The sequence below is a fragment of the Elaeis guineensis genome, chromosome 7 (assembly GCF_000442705.2).
Source record: "Elaeis guineensis isolate ETL-2024a chromosome 7, EG11, whole genome shotgun sequence".
Lineage (NCBI taxonomy): Eukaryota > Viridiplantae > Streptophyta > Magnoliopsida > Arecales > Arecaceae > Elaeis > Elaeis guineensis.
Genome location: NC_025999.2, coordinates 33,670,817 through 33,690,607, shown reverse-complemented (window position 1 = coordinate 33,690,607; position 19,791 = coordinate 33,670,817). Strand labels below are relative to the sequence as shown.

Here is a 19,791-nt window from a genome sequence, read left to right as displayed (position 1 = left end):
CATTACAGTAGAAAAACAAACTAGTTAAATCCTTTAACCCCACATACATTAGATCTTATCTAATCTTACCCAAGTCCAGGAGAAAAGACATACATGTGATCTAAAAATTAAAATAAGTATAAGATCAGATCTCAATACCTTAGTGCGGGTAGAAATTCATCGCTACCGATGATCTTACGTTCAAGGTCCTCGAGCCGCACACATGTTCGACCTCTATGGATATCCACTGAGATCAATCTCGATTCGATCTTCTCGTAATAGATTCTTCTTCTCCAAGTAGAATCTTAGCCTTTAGAACCTTGATCAACTCCTTGATCTAGACAATGAAATCAACTCCTTGATCTATAGCTTTCTTCTCTTTGTTCTTCACTCTGGAAGAAGATCACCTCTACCTTTGCATGTAGAAGAGTGGAACGCCCAACCCTTGGGCATGGGAAAGAGAAGAGGGAGGAGGAGAGGCATGGAGAAGGGAGAGGGAGAGTTTTTGTTTCATAAAATTCAACTAACTTAAAACTCTAAGAAATCTTCTCTTTATATAGGCTCTATCTTGACTCAAAAGAAGAATCCAATTAACTTAAAAAGGTACATCCTTATCTCATAAGAATACTCTACCTTTTTAATCTGATTTTTTTCTCAATAAAATCAGACTTAATTGGTATGTAATCAGCCCTTTAGGTAGGTATAAGAGATGCCCCATCTCACATAGGGCAGGTAGTTGGGGTGCCAACCTTTGGCACCCCCTTAAGGTTTCTTGACATATGAGAGGGGGCGTGGCCCCTCTCTCTCTCTCCTCCATGCCAAGTCACAAGAGGGGGTGGGCCCCTCTTGCCATATCCAAGGGTTGGCAGCCCTTGGTCTTGCCCAAAAGAGAGGCAGGCGCCTCCCTTCTTTCCATCTATTCCACACACCACTTAGAGATAATTAGGAGATAATATACAGATAATGAGGAGATAATTTAGCCAACTAATTGACTTAATCAAATTCTCTTGGGATCATAATTAAGAGCCCAATTAAATCCAAATAGATTTAGGTTAGGTTCAAAGCTATGGATTTGATCCAATCGAAGTTCCGAGAAGAATTAGATTTAACCATGTGCTAGCATGGTTCTATTAAACCCAATAAGATTTCAATAAATCCTAATCCAATTAGAACTTCATAACCCAATTGATAAATTCAAAATGAAATTTCTTAATGTGTGACCCCATAGGTTCTATTCTATCTAGTAGTGAGATATATTGTGATCTATATCAAATATCATCGAAACTCTTTTTGATGGATTAAATATTTCTAAATCACCCTTCGAGGGTCATCGATCATCAAGATGATACCCAATGAGTTCACAATCTACCAATGACACCTAGCAGTATGTAGTGGCAATCCAGTAGAATAAAAGTATGAACTCCTAGGTGCAGTTGTCGTATGATTCAGTCCTTCTATCATGAGTCCCGACTTGATGAAGATCATAAAGAACTCGTCAGACCTTATTGTCAGTCATATGCTAGATTGACTCGACTCGAGTTCATATGTGAATCCCATAAAAAATTTTTTCAATATTCACACTTACTTTGACCAAAGACTTTTTGAACTCAGTCTTGCGCTGCAAAGGACTTCTCATTTTCTATCAAGATCGATAGATTCTTTCTAGGTGTATCATACTCCAAACAGCGAATTTGAACCTACTGTAGCCAACATACATAGTAAGGATCCGAATGGCTAGGGATCAAGAGAATGTGCAATCAAACTCAATAGCCTCACTGTGAATAGCCAATGACACCACAGGTTAAAGGATCACTCACACCACTATAGCATCGAAAAAATCACTGACGAATGAGTAGACATCCATGTGATTTTTCATGTTGGTCATGCTCAGTGCAAGTTGTTCTCTAACAACCATCCGCATCCTCACCCTAGTATCCCTACACTGCAAACCCAAGACTCATCTACCCACAAGGGAGGTGAACTGCGCATCGATCTCGAATGGATTGATCACTGTCCATCGTGACGCTCTTTTGATCGGGAGTATTTAAAAATTAATCACTAATTAATGTATGTCTCAAATTTTTAATACTTTAAAAATATATATAAATTATTTTTGTTAATTTTTATGATAAATCATGGACACATATATATGATTGAAATGAAAAAAATCTTTTTATTGATAATAAAAAGTTACAAGTATAAGTTTAAGTTCTGAAATTACAAAATACGTCAGCCAACAATTGGCTTCTAGGGCACAAATCTAACACGGCTACAAGCGACTAACGAAGATCCTCTTTACCATGTCTCTCAACAGCGATAATCGTCGATCCGTGCTCAAGTATCAAGTTCTGAACTCAGATTAGAAGTAGATTTGATCTACCACTCACATGTATGCATACAGATTTTATCTACTAAATTTTTCAGATTTTATATGCCATATATCATGTCATAGATCCTAGAGTAGGTTGATTTATTAATTTAATCATATGTATGTTAGATTAATATGATTAATCTAGTACTTTTCGTTATAATTTACTTTAAAAAATTTTAAAATACATGCATGAAATCGCCTATGTTTTTCAACAGCCCATGCACGGGCGCAACCCGCAATGCGCACGGGTCGACCCAACGGGCGAGATAGCCATGGTGTACCATGGCCTACTGTGATGTCGCGGTCCATGGGAGGGTGCATGGATCGAGCGCCCATTTTTCAGGCATTTCGCATGGTCCATGATGGATTGATGATATTTCAAGATTGGTTTCTCATGGTCTACAGGCGGTCCACAGCATAAGAGCGTGATCGAAAGGCTTGCAGGTGTTGCAGTCTTGATCGAATGGCTTGGAGGCTTGATCAGGTGTGATCATGCACACAGATACACGATCGAAGATTAGGAAAGATGTGTGGCATTGCTCGACAGTCCAGACTTGCATGGAGTCTGATCAGGAGTGTTTCTCTGATCTGTATTGGGTTTCGAGGCCTATAAATAGACCTGACGGCAGAAAGGAGATACAAGCCGATAAGAGGCTCTGGCAGTAGCCAAGAGAGAGTTTGACGAGCGCTGAGAGTGAGCAACTACAGAGCAGATGCAGGCAGAGCACCGATAGAAGGTCAGGGCAGAGCAGAGTGTCAGGTAGAGCACTACAAAAGCACAATGTAGCAGTTTGCATCACAAGAAGCATCCAGGGGTGTCGAAGATTCTAATACTGGCAGGCTTGTAAGAGGATCTCCTTGAGAGATTTTGTGAGAGCTTTTATGAGATAGCTTCTAGTTGAGAGAGATTTGTATACGAAGAGTTGAAAGTGTGAAGATCTCCTCTTATACTTATTTTCTCTTTCATAATGAAGCTTGCATGCCCCGTGGAAGTAGCACTTGGCTATTCCATGCACTTGATTACATGTTCTTATTTTTATTTCTTCTTTCTTCCTACTACAATGAGTGGTATCGGATCCTGTCCAACAAGTGGCATCAGACCTAGGTGGTGCCCAGGTGGTGTTGGACTCCAACATCAAGGATCATCAGGAGTCGGAGGTAGGATCGAGAGGTCCCAAGTTATGCACTAATTCACTTCAGACGGTTCTTTTATGATACAAGAGAAATACATATTTCCTTCGGGATTGAAAACTTCATCTCTAACCATGCCATGAAATCAGCCTTGCATATCACATCACATGCCTTTCCATTAATCTATGTCTTCAACCTGGATGACAATTTTTCTCCAACATATGCCCCCTACTCCCGAGTTTGATGCAGACGAAGAAGTACATGAGTTCTAATTCATCAAAAATATGTTATCCTTTCTACCAAAATGGTGCTCGTGGACCTTAGGTGGAGTGAACGGTCATATCAGTGGGTAATCATGATTGGGAGGTGGTTGGCAAAATTCAAAAAGTGGTATGCCTCGTTTCCTACATAAATCATTAATGGGCTGACTAATGTTTCCTGCACGCCAACAGAATCATACCAAGTGTCAGTCATCAGATGGTTGAGTAGGATTCGATATTCAAACGATCCTGATGTTCTGCGCCTATAAAAGGAGGTTGTGCTTCCTGCCTTCTTCTTTCACGCTTCCAAACTCTTCCAAACCTTTCTTTCTCCTCTGGTTCTCTTCCTTGTTCCAAGAGCTTTCCCAATCATCGATGGCTCCTCTTTGAATTGCCATCCTTCTTGCGGAATCATGGTCCTCATCTCCTGTGTCACAGTAGGCTGGTCTCCTTCCTTTTCTTGTTTCTTTTTTGTCTTTTTAGTCCGATCACCCTTTTTATGTGTCCATTCTTCTTTCTGTTCTTTTTTTTGCATCTCCCAATGGCAGGTTCCAGGAGTCTTAGTGAGAATTGGTCTTCTAAATCATCTTTCTCTTCGAAAAAAGCTCCTATTGGTGTGAACAAAGGATGTGGCAAAAATGCATCTGAAGATCACGTTGGTTGGAGCTTGACGGCGACTGCAGGTCGGTGATGGCTAGACGGTGGTGGCAAGACCTATGAAAAAAGTCTCCGACTAGAGTTGGCTCTGGCGAAAACCCTCCGATACTCAAGTTAGATCTCTGGAGAATAGATAGGAAGAAGTAAGCATGTTGGGAGAGAGATTTTTCATACCTTGGGGGTCTCCTGTGACCTTTATTTATAGGCAAGGCTGAAGAGCCCTGAGAAGAAAGAAGAATTAGATGGTTAGCTTTGACTTATTGGGCAAGATATGCCTATTGTCTTTTGCTTTATCAGAAGAGACATATTTGTTATCTCTTGCCTCATTGGGAATGCTGGCTCAAATAGTTAGCTTTGACTTATCGAATGGGATATGTCCATTATCTTCTTTTCTATCTACTCTATGGCCAACTATCATGTCGTGGTCATTTGAATTTGAAAAGAGGCACAGAATTTCCAAATCAGATCGAGCCCGATAAGGGGACCTCAGATCAGCCGACGACATGACAGGTAGGGGTGTCTCTCTGGTGTTAGAATTAGGACCGACGGCCAAAGTCAAGATCGATGGCTGAAGTCAAGAGGTTAATAGTACCACTCATCGATCGAAAGGTGAGATTGCAAGGTCCAAACTTGTTTAGATCTTCCACTTGCCTCATATCTTCGACTAGTACGAAATCACCCCCAACATATATATATAAATTTTTGAAAAATTTTGATTTGCATAAATTAGTGTGAAATATATTCTTATGTTTATTCATGATATTTATTTTTAAATATAATATCTTATAATAGTATCAAAAATATCTAGTTGAGATATTCATTACTTATTAGACTATCGAGCTCATTATCTTCTTTTTTTTTTCGGATTCAAATACTTAATTATTGATGTGGGTATTACTTGGAAGAAAAGGTAGAGGCAAAATTTAGCACTATCAACATTGTTGAAGTTAGATTTATTATAATCATTTTATTTTTTTAGGAAAGATTTATTTGATGTAAAATTTTATATTTGATTATTCATTAGATTGATTAATTACTTAAATTTTAATTTTTAGTTATTTAAATTAATTCCACTATGATATATTGATATCGTATTTAGAATGTCTTACATGTTTGTGAAGAAATTTTTTTATTAATATACGATGATTGCCATAGCCCTTAGCTCACAATTTCGGATCGAAGGCATAATAAATAGTTCCCTTTATTCTTTTTCTATTTTTTACCCTTTTCTTTTTCTATATAATTAATTGTACTGCTGTTAGTCTTCTATTGTCTTTCTTGTCCTTTTATACTGCTTTCATTTGATTAATCGAAGTGATTAGGCTCCACCTGAACTTTGTATCAAAATAAACACTAGTCCAATAATATCAATAATCTCCACATATGTCTTTAACAGGCTAAAACTTCTGAAGAGAGTTAAAAAAACCATCCAACTCAAATCACTCGCAACCAGAAGTATACACATCTCACGATGATCATCTTTGTAATGTAGAGTAACACTTACATGAGGTACGTAGCTAGGTTGCCTAAAATCTAGTTGTCCCTTGGATAAAGAATATACGTGATATGCAAAAACAGCAGCATCTCGTATAAACATACATTAGGAAAGGAAATGGCCATTCAACTGCTATGCAAATCAGCCACAAGCCACTTCATTCATTAACCGATGAAAAAAACTTCAGGACTGTTACCACATTCATGGTTCATAGTCGTTGCTCCCTACCGCTTCTGGAAGTTGAGAAATTTGATAGAATAGCCAAAGACAAGGAAGAACACAAGGACAAAACCAGCATGGGCTAGAGCGACATAACCAAGGAAGCTGTGCTTGTAGCCTAGCTTGTCGTTCAGGTAAGCCTTCACTGTTGAACTAGCCTCACCAGGTATCTCAACTAGGTTTTCCTTGTCACCAAGCTGTGATGCCACAACACCATAAATCGTCCAAGCCACGGGTGAAGCCCAGTAGTACCACCTCCACCATACCGGAATCAACTGCAGAAGGCAAGATAATATCATATTTTAGATGTAAAGACTTGGGTGAGGATCAGTTACCCTTGAGTTGAATTATCACTTACCGGTCTAAAAATAAGGAATCCTGCAAACAAGTTCCAGAAGGTGATGAAAAAGGAGGTTACAATGCCAGCAATTTTGTGGTTGGGAGTGAGTGCTACTATCATCATACCATAGAGTACAAAGTAGATAAAGCACATGAAAACGAAGTAGAGGAACCAAAAGAAATTGTCGGCTCGCCAGGTAAAGCCAATCATTGAGAAGAGGAGCAGGGTATACATAAGACTTTGTGCTGCTATGTATACGATCTCAATGCTCACCTGTGAACCAAAGAAAAGAATGCATTTTATGGCTGTCATATAAAGGAACCATAATCATTCCAAGCTGAAATACTGGCAGGCATCGATGAACAAAAAATCTTTTCAAAATAATTGCTAGAAGTAAAATCATATCAGTATAGTTTGGGAGACAATAGGAAATTCTGAATGTCAAGAGGTTGACAACTTTGCATCCTTTTAATGGGTCTTCAGTGATAGAACACGTTGATCTTCTGTATGCTATAGAACTTGTATTTCATGAATTTACTCAAAATTATGTCAGTCATAAATCATATATATGCACAAAAGAGATGATAAAACAATTTTATACAATAACTAAAAGAATTCCAGGAGATGAAATCTGGGGACTCGCATAGAATCTTACCTCTTAAGCACTATTCATTAGATGGATTAGATTCATTAGACTTACCATTCATCCAAAAATAATGCTCAAAACATACTTACCAACAATATCATTGTTTAGCATCAGTATGAGAATTCACCATCAGTCAATTAGTCCAATTGAAGGATTTGACATCAAAAGTTGCTCACGCATGCCAGCCAACATGCCAAATTGCCAAACCTTGGATGGTTCATTTGTGACTGGGACGATCCATCATGGCTGCTCATAGTTGATAATATATTCTGCCTTTTTGTGACTCCAAGTGGTTTCCCATGACCTCACGGATGCCAAATTATGATCATCTTGAATTTAATTCTTTTTATCTAAATCTAGAAGATGGTATTTGTAATAAACAAACATGTGCATATACATTGTACATTATTATCAACTTAATTAGGGTTACAAGAACAATCCAGACTTATACACACCCAACTCAATAAGCTTATTAGGTCTAGCGGACAAGTCTCTATATTTGAAAGAGAAAGGATCCTAGGCATTAAAATGTACGTATTCAAATAATGGTGGTTATCTCTCTCTCTCTCTCTTTGCATGCGCACATGCGGGCGTGCATGGGTGTACACTCTTCTATTCACTTTTCTTATTCACTTTGTTCCTTAAATTGTACTTATTATTTCTATTCATTCTCTCTCTAAGCTTTGAAAAGATTGATGATTTGTCCCTAGTAGTTGCTGAAAAACTACCATAATTTCTAAATCTCTTTAGTTCGCTTATAATAAGCTCCCTCCACCCCTCTCATTTAACTTTGTGGCTCTCCATCACGGTTCGATGCTTCAAAAGCCTTCTAGGTTCTCCCCATGTGTTCCGACACTTTAAGAGCCTTCAAGGCTCTCTCTCTCTCTCTCCCCCCTGATGTAGGGGCACAGCTAGGTGGCATCAGTGCTGGCCTTCTGCATTGATGTCTCCTTCTCCAACTTGATCAGCATGCTTCATCCTCATCCATCTCTACACTCCAAGAACCCTAGCTACCATTGGAGCCATCCATCCTCACCCTCTTCAACAATGGCTCCACCCGATGAAAAGGAAGAAAGATGAGAAGAGAAAAAAAGAGGCTCGCCGTTGCACCCTCCTCTGATGATTGTTCCATTATCCATTGTCTCCTCTGCCGCCAACTCCATACTCCCCAAGCAACAACCTTGACTGCCATTGATGATGCTGAGAATACACAAGATCTCTGTAGCGCCAGCATTGGTATCATCGTCACTACTGCCTATCTACAAGGGTCTTTGAGATAGCGAGTCGCAACATTAGAGGCAAGGAAGGTGTGGCCAATAAGATCTCTCTCTCTCTCAAGCAATCAATCCCTCTCTCCCCCTCCCTCTCCTTCCTCAACCCCTTCTTCCTCTCCTTCCCTCTCTATCCTTTTTTTCTCTTCCTCTTCCCTCTCTTTATTTCGGTACGCTCTAGCATGGCATAGTACAAACCTACAATATATGTATTGAAAGCCAACCGGTATGGGTCATGGTATCTATTCCACGAACCTTGCTTTCATGACTTGGCATAAGGCCATCAATTATCCCGTCTTCAATTAATTTCCTACTTCTAGTTCAAGTTTCTGCTATTGTACTTTGTTCTTATGTGGGAACACAATCCAACAAGGTCCCTTACCTGCATTATCAGCCCAATATGAACTTATTGATAGGAATTATGGTTTTAGTCGATCCTTTCCTTAATCTCCCACAAGAAATAGACAATATGCTTATTGAAAAGCATTAATACTAATAGATGCACAAAAGAAGAATAGTTATATCTATGAACATGATGAAAACTTCAACTCCAACCACATGGAAGGCGCTCATAACATGCCTAAAGGGATTGTGTTCAAGGAAATGCAATTATTATGACAAGAACTTCAACCATGAATGCCAATAGAAGGCATTATTAGTAAGCTTAAAAGGTATTGTGCAAGGTTTGCCGGCCGCTATAAGCCCCCAAAATGATATCGAGGCTCATACTAGCTGGCAACCGGCATAGGATGATAAGGATCTATATTGTGCCATTACAGGATATATCGAAATAGGGAGAGATGGAGAGAGAGAGAAGGGAGAGAGGAAGTGAAGAAGGGAGGGGGAGATAGGACTTCCTCAGTTGGGGGAGTTCTTCCCATGGAGGGATGAGTGGAGGAAGCAGCCAATGGTCAGCAACAAGATGCACCATGCCCTATCGGGCCTTAGCGCCACCATGTCTAGCCTTTAGTGTCTACCTTGTTGACTCCTCAAGCAGCTCCACTTCCTATTCATGGCGATACCAGTGAGAGCATCCAAGCAATGAAGATGGAGGGGAGAAGGGGGGGTGAGAGAGAGAGAGAGATGGATGGAGGGAGAGAGGACAGCCTAGGGTTTTGATTTGTGGGGGTGGGGGGGAGGGGGTGTTGGAAGAATTTAAAGGGCCGAACTGACCTGACTACCCAAGCCATTCTGATTATTGATTGGTTCAACTGGGTATGGCCCGAATCGTTCGGTTTGGATTGCTTTGCCTTTCCTTGGGTCACTAAGTCTGCTTAAAGAAGAGAGCAGTACAGTCCCTTCAAGTTATAAAGGTAAGTTTGCTAGGAGAATGCATGTTCAAGAGGGAAGTCCCATGATACTTTTTGTTGACAGTTTCTTTGTGCACTTCTAAAATGTGTTCTAAATCTACTATTTTTTGAAATCTTAGACCTAATTCTTTTGCAATTTCAATAGGCTTTGGAAGCACTACACTGTAAATAAAATTTAGATGGAAGTTAAAAATATTGAAATGACATATACTCTTATATTAGATTATTCACCCACCAGATTTTAGGCTATCAAATTGCTTCCCTTGTTTCTTTTGATAGGAAGTTCCAGGTATGATAGAGAAGTAACAACTTGAAAAATCAGAAAGAGTGAGACACAATTACTTTGCCATAATATATCATGCATCAAGAAATTAATGAGGGTTGTAGACTTACTTGAGCAAATGCATAGGACAATGGTGAGTACATGCCTGCTGCTCTTTCACGGTAGAATACTGTCCTCTCAACAGCCACAACAGGCTGCACTGTGGTAGCGACGGAGGCTCCCAGGAAGAAAACAGCTGCATATATGGCTCCAAGTAGATTGAGCAGGTCTTGTTGGTTGCTTCTGTTTAGGTGAAAAGAAAAATGCACTTGGAATCAGAGAATATGCATAATTCTGACACTGCACAGAAGATTACACATTACAGATGCAAACAACACTGAAGAAGTTAAAAATAAACAGTGTTCACATGGTTGACTTCAGAATCGTTTTGTAACCGGCTGAATAAAACTGAAGGATGAACAACTAGGTGGTTGCTGCACATGCAATCAATGCTAAACTCAATGATGGTAATAAGCGTTTGGTTGAAGATCTGAGAGAAGACGGAGATAAAATTTTGAAAGGATGTTGCAAAAAAAAGATTAGTCAAAGGAAGGCCATTATGAGAGCAACATATGCCAGCGGATATGAACCTTTGAAGGAAAATTTAAGCAAATACTAAAACTGAAGGGCTCAGTCATTGATTTTATAGGCCAAGACATTCTAGAATGGTCTTCCTTAATTTTTTCAACAAGAAAGATATTATTTAGTTTCAGAAAATGACAACCAGTCGCTCACAAATGCTAACTGGTAGCTCAATAAATAGGGTAATCACTTTCATTTTATTATGCTTATCATTGCAAGTCAAAATATGTATATTTAAAATTGAAACAGATGGGTCTCATTTGTTTGAAATAGTCATTTTTCTGCAATATATAGCATTTCCTCTTAATATTGTTTATCACAGAAAACTGTTAAGAAGCTGCATCAACTTTGACAAAAGAGAAAGAGCTTCACAACTTACGTTTTTTTACCCTTCTTCCAAAAAATTGTACCAAACAGAAGGCCAATTATGAGTGTCATGAAGAACCGGATGGCATTATACTGTGGGTTTCTCCAGTAAGACCAGTGCTGCTTCCAGAAACAAGCCATGCACTGAGTAATAAAGCTCTGGGAGTACTTGGTAGGAAAGGAAAGATCCATGGAACTTGGTGCAGGAATGCTCAGTTCCTTGATAAGTTCCTGATTTCTCCTGAATAATATCAAGAAAAGGAACGTGAATGACTGACTTTAGTATAAGTTTGCTTACAACAAATAATAAATCATCCACTTACTGATAAAGAGAGGAACGGGAATAAATTTCAGCAAAGTCCACATTCATGCGAGCCTCAACTGAAGGGGCACTTACTTCCAGCATCCATGTTGCAGGATTATAACCTTCAGTAATTTTGGGAACACCTGGAATTGCCTATAGGAGAATTTTCTTGGTAAGTTGATGCAAATTGGATCTGGAATCTATGGAATTACAATCAATCGGACAGTGTATGCCACTGTCATTTCTATGACATTTTATGGTAAAATGTACCATGATATGAATTTTAATCTTGAAATTTAAAGGCGACAAGAGAGCATCACTAGATTCGGGGCTTTTTTTTTTTTTTTTTTTGATAAAGATTCGGGGCATATATTTAAGTCCTTATTGTGTATCATTCCATATATCAAGAGCAAATCGAAGATAAAAAAACTGAATCCATGCATATTCCCTAACCAGAAATGAGAAACCCAACCTACCAGAGAAAGAAACTGGAGACCCAAAAAAGCCAATCAATTTACCACTTGACTTCAGCTCAGAGTTGCACACATAGTGTGATGCAACTGGACTTTCTAGAATGCTCTAAAAAGGATACTAGAAAGCAAAGTAAGAAGAGTGGAAGAAGGAAATATATTAATTTGAACATAGTAGAAAAAAAGAAGCAGCAGAACTCCAAATAAAAGAGAAAACACACTTTCTGTGAAGTGAATTTGTAACAGAGAGATTCAACCCAGAAAACTGACTCCTAAACAAACTAAACTCCACTATGTATGAAAGGCTATTTTCGAGAATATGATGCTGGATCTTTCACTTGGGCCATAAGGAACCCATTCTGCCATTTTTAATGTTCCCAAGAATTTGGTCTATAAATAAATCATAATATAATTAAAGTAGAACCTGTTCCAAAATAAAACTCTATGGTGTTATGACAATAAAAATCAATGTTTGCTATACTGTCCCATACTGCCCCATATGGGGCATATCGTACTATACCAATACCATATCGGTATACCGTACCATACCGCACTGACACTGTCATACTGATCTGTACTGCATACAACATATCAATAATGTATAAGGATGGTACTGGCATAGGGTCCAATACCGAGACAGTGAACCTTGATAAAACAATGAATCATGGCATGCAATTATAAGAAATTTGGGTACTTTATGGTTTTCCTCATTACAAAAATTCAACAATGAAGTAACCTGAGCACAGAGGTGCAGAAAATAATAATTGCCTAAAACTACAAAATATGACTTACATATTTCTGCAATCCCTCATCAAATGAGACATCATTAGAAAACTAAGATTAATTTGTCATTAGAAATCTAAGTTTAATTATTGTGTACTATGGAAAATAAAACTCACTTCAAAATATTCTATAAGCTTGTGAGAATGGCGACCAAGTTCTCCAGCATATATGACTTGTCCTCCCCTCTTCATCAACAGTAACTGGAAAAAAGAACCGTGTCATCAGGCTTCCCCAGAATGTTTTTCAGTTCTACAACAGTAAGAAAGACCAGATGTCGCATGATGTTATAAGTAAGGACCAGGAACCTCATCAAAAGACTCAAAAATATCTATGCTTGGTTGGTGGATTGTGCACACAACAGTTCGACCGGTATCCACTGTATTCCTGACTGTCCGCATAACAATAGCTGCAGCTCTAGCATCAAGGCCAGATGTTGGCTCATCCATGAAGATAATGGATGGATTAGAGACCAATTCTACAGCAATAGTAAGCCTCTTTCGCTGTTCAGTAGATAAACCGTCAACCCCTGGAAGGCCCACCAATGCATCTCTCAATGGATCAAGCTCAACTAACTCCATAATCTCCTCTACAAACATCTAGATTACGAGAAAACAAAAACTTTGGAGTTAAGCTTGTCTGAGTAAGGAAGAAAGAAAAGGATATAATAAGATATCTAGAAGTTTAATTACATATTTATCATGTAATGGGTAATATAATCATGAAAAAATTATTTTCTAGACCACTTTGAGCAAGAATATCTATGGTAGTGTTCGGATAGTGATACATGATCGAAATAAATATATCAATTATAAACCTACTCTGCATGAATAGAAAGTTCAGATAATCCACAAGCATTAATCTTCCAATTTATGGTATAGCCAGGATAGTCCTTTCCCTAGGTTGCTGCATGAAGCAAGAAAATTACAGCTTCATCGACATGCTCCCTGCCTAGGGCAAGACATTGAGTATCATATGGGAAATATGAGAAAGGAAATTCTGCGAGTATTTTGTACCATATCTCCTAAATAAAACCCGTTGTACCACCTTCGGAGCTAGTCAGATATCAATTAAACATGATATCGATTTTGGAAGCACAGATACTTCAAATCACGTCATGTCCATATTGTATTCATGTGGGACATTGATACTGATCAGATGCTTCTCGGATACATGTCCAATACTTTGTGCTGTGTATCCTAGTTTTCAAAATCAAAAAAACACATATAATTCTTGAATACACTTTTAGACACTTCCTGCTACATCCAAAAATGAGGGGAATGTGACATGTGGAGTCTATCATATTAATTTTAAAATATAAAGTAAGGATTGTAGTCTACAGAATAATGACTAAATGAGAAGCTTGTAAAAGTTTGCTATCGCAAAAAGTATGGGCTATGTTATTTTGAATGCCTACTACACTTTATGAATACTATTTTAAATACATACATATGTATTTTGTGTATGTGCACGTGTATGTATTTTATACATACATATATACATATGTATAAATATAACATACATACATATACACACAGACAATACACACACACACACACACATATGCCTTGATGTGTTCTTGCTGTATTGTATCCTACATTTTTCAAGATATATTTATTATCCCTTATTTATTTCGTGCTTCATAGACGTTGATGTTATAAAACAAGTTTTGAGCTAATTGTTGCTAAAAACTACATGTGATGGATAGTGAATATGCACTCTCAACAAATTTAGACAATGATCAAAGAAGTATAAAAAAAATGCAAATTGTATATCCCATGAAAGAACACAGAATAATGGTAGGGATTACATAGAGAGCACGGAATGTAGATATAAATTATGCACAAATTGGAAATTTCCATTCATGAAATAAGATTGATGTTATATTTGATAAAGCATAAAATGGACTATCTACCAACTTTGAAAAGAAAGATAAGTGCAAAAGCCAAGGAGCAAAGAAACATGCCTTCCTTGTTTTTTGTTCAACATCTGGGGAAAGACGCAGCCAAGCTGAGTAAACAAGTGCTTCGTAAACAGTGACATATGGTGAATGAATATCATTCTGTTCACAGTAGCCACTAACCCGAGCAAACGTCTCTTGCTTTTTAGGGTAACCAGAAATGCTGATACTTCCTTCAATATAACCACCAGTTTTCCTTCCTGCCAAGACATCCATCAATGTAGTCTTTCCAGCTCCACTGACACCAACTAATGCTGTCAGAACACCAGGTCTGAAAGCACCACTTACATCACATAGTAATTGCAAACGATTTTCTTCAACTCCTTGACTTTTCATCTCCTGATAAAGTAGAGAAATATAAGCATGAGATTTCTTTTTTTGCATTGCACTTTGACAACCACAGTAGTCAGAATTAAGCACAAAAGCGACAGAAGGGTTTTTTCTGGTAGAGTGCAATGACTGTTCTCAAATCCCTTTACACAAGAAAAGATATAGCCTATTGGAAATCAATTGACAATTCAGTGGCCTTGATGTCTAATATAAAGCAGTAAGCAAGGCATAACTTCTTAAACAAAATTTACAAATTTCACAATGCTTGTTTCATCATGTTTTTGTTCAAGTAGTCGACAAGATTTTAAATACCATGGGATAGGACCATCCCGGTATATCCACGGAATGATACGCTCTGCATCCCGACGCTTGGGATGGTGGATGTCCCATCCCATTCTAGTCCATTTCTCAACTTGTCGACAATCGGAAACTGTATTTAAACATTGCAGTCACGAACAATCCTTTCTCAAGAACTTCTCTCTCTCTTGTGACAAATAAAAGGGTCCTCTTACAACCATTAAGCAGGCACAAACTGGGTAAAATGCATGTGTAGAAAAGAAAACATTTTGTAAAAGTACCTAGGAATAATCACAAATCAACAGATTTATAAGACAAGAAAGTGGAAATGTAGGCAGAAGCGCAGAGAATGAAAATTCTTGGAATATTTGGTAGTGTGTTAGGATTACTGACTTACAGCAGGCATGTCCACATAGTAATTCACATGGTTGAAAGCAAGAGAAAGAGGCTGGAAAGGCAAAACCATTCCTCTCCTAGCTGGACGATCTGCATTATTTGCAATCTCAGAACTGTTCCTCTTCGCAGTCATAGCTACATTAGTAGCATCTGCAGTAACAACAACAGAATATATAAAACTAATAGATGATAAAACATCCAGTAAAAAGATGACATAAGTATCCATGTAAACTCTTAAGTAACTGCAGAGAGCTAAAACAAAAGTAAAAGGGACCATTACATGAATGGACCCAATAAGGAACTGACTTATCTCCATACTTAACTTGGTTTCATCAGCCATATGGAACTACAGGGTTTGGAGAGAGTCAGATATATATAGCCTTACCCTATGTGTGGATTGTTGGATGTATGCGCTAGAAACCAATCTTAGCTAACGCACATCATATTTCTAGGACATGATTTTGTACTTGACGGACAGTTTATTTCTATTCATGTTGTGTATGTGTCCATGAATCGTCCAAGCGATTAACAAGATGATGACATACATTCTCAAATAGTTGAAAATTTGAGACATGTGTCATTGATGGTTAATTCCTAAATTGCTCCTGATCGTAGGATTATCATGGGGACACTGATTGATCCAAATAGACTGGTGCACAGATCGCTTCCTTCGGACAGATGAGTCTCGAGTCTGTAGTGTAGGAACTCTGAAGCGAGAATGCGGGTAGTTGTTAGAGAATAACTAGCACTGAGCATGACCAACATGAGAAGTCACATGGATGTCTGCTCACTCATTAGTAACTTTCTGAATGCTGCAGTTGTGTGAATAGTCCTTTGACCTGCGGTACCACAACTGCTCAAAATGAGGCTGCTGAAGTTTGATTACATAGAAACATTGACTCAATGAGTCCTTGTAATGGATGTTGACGATAGTTGACCTACTGTGAGAGCAGGATGCGCATCTAGATGAGATGTATCCATCTTAGCAGAAAGAAGTAGTCCTATGGGATTTGAGAGGCTGAGCCCTTAAGTCTATGGCCATAACAGTGTGATTAATGGAAAAAAAAATTTATGAGAATCACAGTTGGACTCGAGCTAATTGAATTTACATATGATAGATGTTGAAATTTGATGATTTATCCATAACCTGTCATCTGATCAGGATTCACGATAGAGAGACTGAATCACACGGTAACTGCACCTAGAGGTTCATCATTTTTATTCTGTTGGGTTGCCACTATATACTGCTAGGTGTTACTGATGAATTGTGAGAGCTCACTAAGATTGTTCTGAATCGACAATCCTTGTTGAGTGAGATTAGAACCGTTTCGATCTATTAAAAAGAGTTTCAATGATACTATGATAGAGATCATGATATATCTCACTACCAGATATAATAGAACCTATGAGGTCACACACAATAGAGATTTCTGACTGATTAGATGGTTGAGTTGTGATTATAAATTGCAATAGGATTTAATTATTAATGTCATTGATGATTAATCCAATACAAAATTTGTAATTAAAAAATTCATTAAGTATTAGTGAATTGTAGAAGGATCAATAAGCAATTAAATTGCTGTTTGGCTCAATCTGATTGAGCTATGGGATTCAAATCAGATCTAATTGAATTAGATTCAATTTAGATTGGTTTGGATTTGATTAGATCAAGCCTAATTGATTTATGAGATAATCCAATTGCATAAGGAGAACAATTCCTACTTTGACTAGGACTTGATTGAATCAATTTCCTAATTAGATTAGGATTTAATCTAGATTTAATTGAGTTCTTAATTGGACTATGAATTAACTTAATTTGGTTGCCAACTAATCCTAAAGTAGTTAGGATTAAATCAAATTTAAATTGAATTTAAATCAGCAAACAAATGAATTCTAGTTGGATTAGGATTTCTCCTTGGCGCCATCTCTCTTTTTGCACCACCTAAGACCAATACCAAATCTGATTTGGCATGTGGTTGGACCAGCCCAAGCACCTCCACACCACCTCTCTTATGTCCAATTTTGGTTGAGATCAAATCTGATTTGATCTGGTTTTGATTAGATCAAAACAAGACTCCTAGTTTGATTAGATTTGCTCCTATCAAACCTAATCTTACACAAACTCTAGCCTTATCACCCTTGGACGCCTCCTATTTAAATAGACAGGCTTTAGGACGTGGACAAGTATCTGAAAACCTTCTTTTGGACATGGGTTCTCTTTGGGGGCATGGGAAAATTTGAGGGAGAAAAAGAGAAAGGTTCTCTCCTCTCCAAGTCTTCTTCCTCTTACACCTTGTTTTCTTCTTTCTTGAGATTATTTTGGAGATTGAAGCAGATCCTGTTCAACCATCAAGGAAGCGTTTTTTGCAAGAGAGCTAACACCCCGAAAAAAACATAAAGCCTCTGATCAGATCCGGTCTTGTATGGATACCCATAGAGGTCGGGCACGTGCGCGGCTACATCAGAACCTCAAGGCATCCACAGGTTCGGATTCGAGAAGGGGTTCTGCGATTCAGGTATGTGATTCGATCATAAATAAATTTTTAATCTCTAAATCAGATGCTTTATGTCTTATTTTTCATCATATGAACTAGACCAATAGGTATAAGATTTTGATCTATGCATGCGTAGGATTAAAACTGTTTTAATCTTGACTTCCACTGCGTAAATTCAAAATTATTTTGAAATCTGCATGTAAAATACCTAAAATCCAACTATGGATAGACTCTTTCTGTGTTTCGAACACATGATACCTAGGTAATAGTGGAGAAAACTTACCATTATGCCAAGGCCCACCCTCTACAAAGAGCATCCCAGAGCATGAAGCTACTACCACAAGGGGTCTTAGGAGGATCAGACATATGCAACCTTCCCCCAATGTGCAAAAGGCTATTTCCATTTTTCAAACCCATAACACCCAGGTCAGAATAGAACAACGCTACCATTACACCAAGGCCAACCCTCTAGCCATATGGACCAAATATTTTTATTTTTGTACTCATATTACTCAAATGACTTAAATTATTATTGCTTAAGTATTCAAATAGTTGCTTCATTCCAACTTCATTTGGCATTTGATCATCAAGGGTTAGCTTTAAACTGCATGTCCAAGATAGTATAAAGAATGAAATACTATCTAAATCAAAGTGTGATCAGCGAACCTGCAATAACAGGCATAGTAGATGCTCTTCCACTCTCTGTAAATTCAGACATCTCTTGTGCAATTGATGTTGAGCTCTTTTTACTTTTACCATCCGAATCCTCCTCAATTATGACAGTTTGAGAATTTACAATAGCTACAATAGAAAAATATTGTAGATGTGAGAGTCTTAACCAAGCACCAGAAAACTTGGAATAATAAATAAAAAGCGATGACTTACGATTCAAGTAAGTTAGTGCTAGGATAAACAATGCATTGAACAGAAGAGAAAACCCAAAAAGGGCACCAACAGCAAGCCAATACCAATAGTCATTCATAAACAAGCCTCTAGATTTAAGAAATGCCTTTCCTATTGTTGGTGCATCAATACTGGAATCGTTGTTCGGCTGTAACAGAGAAAAGCAAAAGCATGTAAAATTGGAATATGGCCTAGCATTGAGAATCAAATCCTAGTTTACATACTCTAGGTACATCAGCATCCTACAAGCAGAAAAATGACACAAGCATAACTATAGCATTCAGACATAAAGGAGTACATAATAGGAAAAGGAAAAAATTACCTTGCTCCATCTGTGAGCAAGGAATTCATTGATAGCTACAGCATTCTGCCCATACATCATAGGAGAAATCCAGTAACCCCATATCCACCATGACTGGATATCATCTGCTCACAGACATAAAAAGAACAAAGCAGAATATGATCCACCATCAAGGTTACTAGTAAAAAACCAAATCAGTGGCATAACATCAAATGTTAAGCTTTTCTGTAGAACTAATGGGTGATGAGAAATGAAAATGCTTCTTATAAATATACTGAAAAATATTACATTTTTAAAAGGGAAACAAAACAAGGACTTATTTGTTACAAATGATATGTACCTTTTGAGATGACAAATCCTCCAAGCACAAAAACAACAAGCACAGAAAAAGTCCCAGCTGTATTGGATATAATCATTGTTCTTGCAGCAGCACCAATGAAGCGAAACAGAGAGAGTGCCATTTGATGAATAAAGAAGAATGCCAACAACTGTCGAAAGAACCTGAGAAAATTGGAAGACTTTCAACTTATTGTCCACTATAATCTATATGCTATATCATCACAAAAAGATGAAGAATAGATCTTCCTGTACAACGTAAAAGATGAC

At 37.9% G+C, this 19,791-nt stretch overlaps 1 protein-coding gene across 1 annotated transcript in view; it reads right to left on the bottom strand.

Annotated features, from left to right (window-relative positions):
- Nucleotides 1-5,802: 5,802 nt before the first annotated feature.
- LOC105048902 (pleiotropic drug resistance protein 2) overlaps nucleotides 5,803-19,791 on the bottom strand; it is a 30,293-nt gene continuing 16,304 nt past the window's right edge. Inside the window, exons 9-21 of the mRNA XM_010928381.4 lie at nucleotides 19,526-19,686; nucleotides 19,207-19,310; nucleotides 18,867-19,032; nucleotides 18,648-18,782; nucleotides 15,488-15,636; nucleotides 14,470-14,802; nucleotides 12,812-13,102; nucleotides 12,623-12,706; nucleotides 11,273-11,406; nucleotides 10,963-11,190; nucleotides 10,073-10,244; nucleotides 6,471-6,725; nucleotides 5,803-6,387 (exon numbers count right to left, since the gene is read on the bottom strand). Coding sequence (XP_010926683.1) covers nucleotides 6,118-6,387; nucleotides 6,471-6,725; nucleotides 10,073-10,244; nucleotides 10,963-11,190; nucleotides 11,273-11,406; nucleotides 12,623-12,706; nucleotides 12,812-13,102; nucleotides 14,470-14,802; nucleotides 15,488-15,636; nucleotides 18,648-18,782; nucleotides 18,867-19,032; nucleotides 19,207-19,310; nucleotides 19,526-19,686 — 2,482 coding nt within the window. The 3' untranslated portion in view covers nucleotides 5,803-6,117. The remainder of the gene's footprint in view (nucleotides 6,388-6,470; nucleotides 6,726-10,072; nucleotides 10,245-10,962; nucleotides 11,191-11,272; nucleotides 11,407-12,622; nucleotides 12,707-12,811; nucleotides 13,103-14,469; nucleotides 14,803-15,487; nucleotides 15,637-18,647; nucleotides 18,783-18,866; nucleotides 19,033-19,206; nucleotides 19,311-19,525; nucleotides 19,687-19,791) is intronic.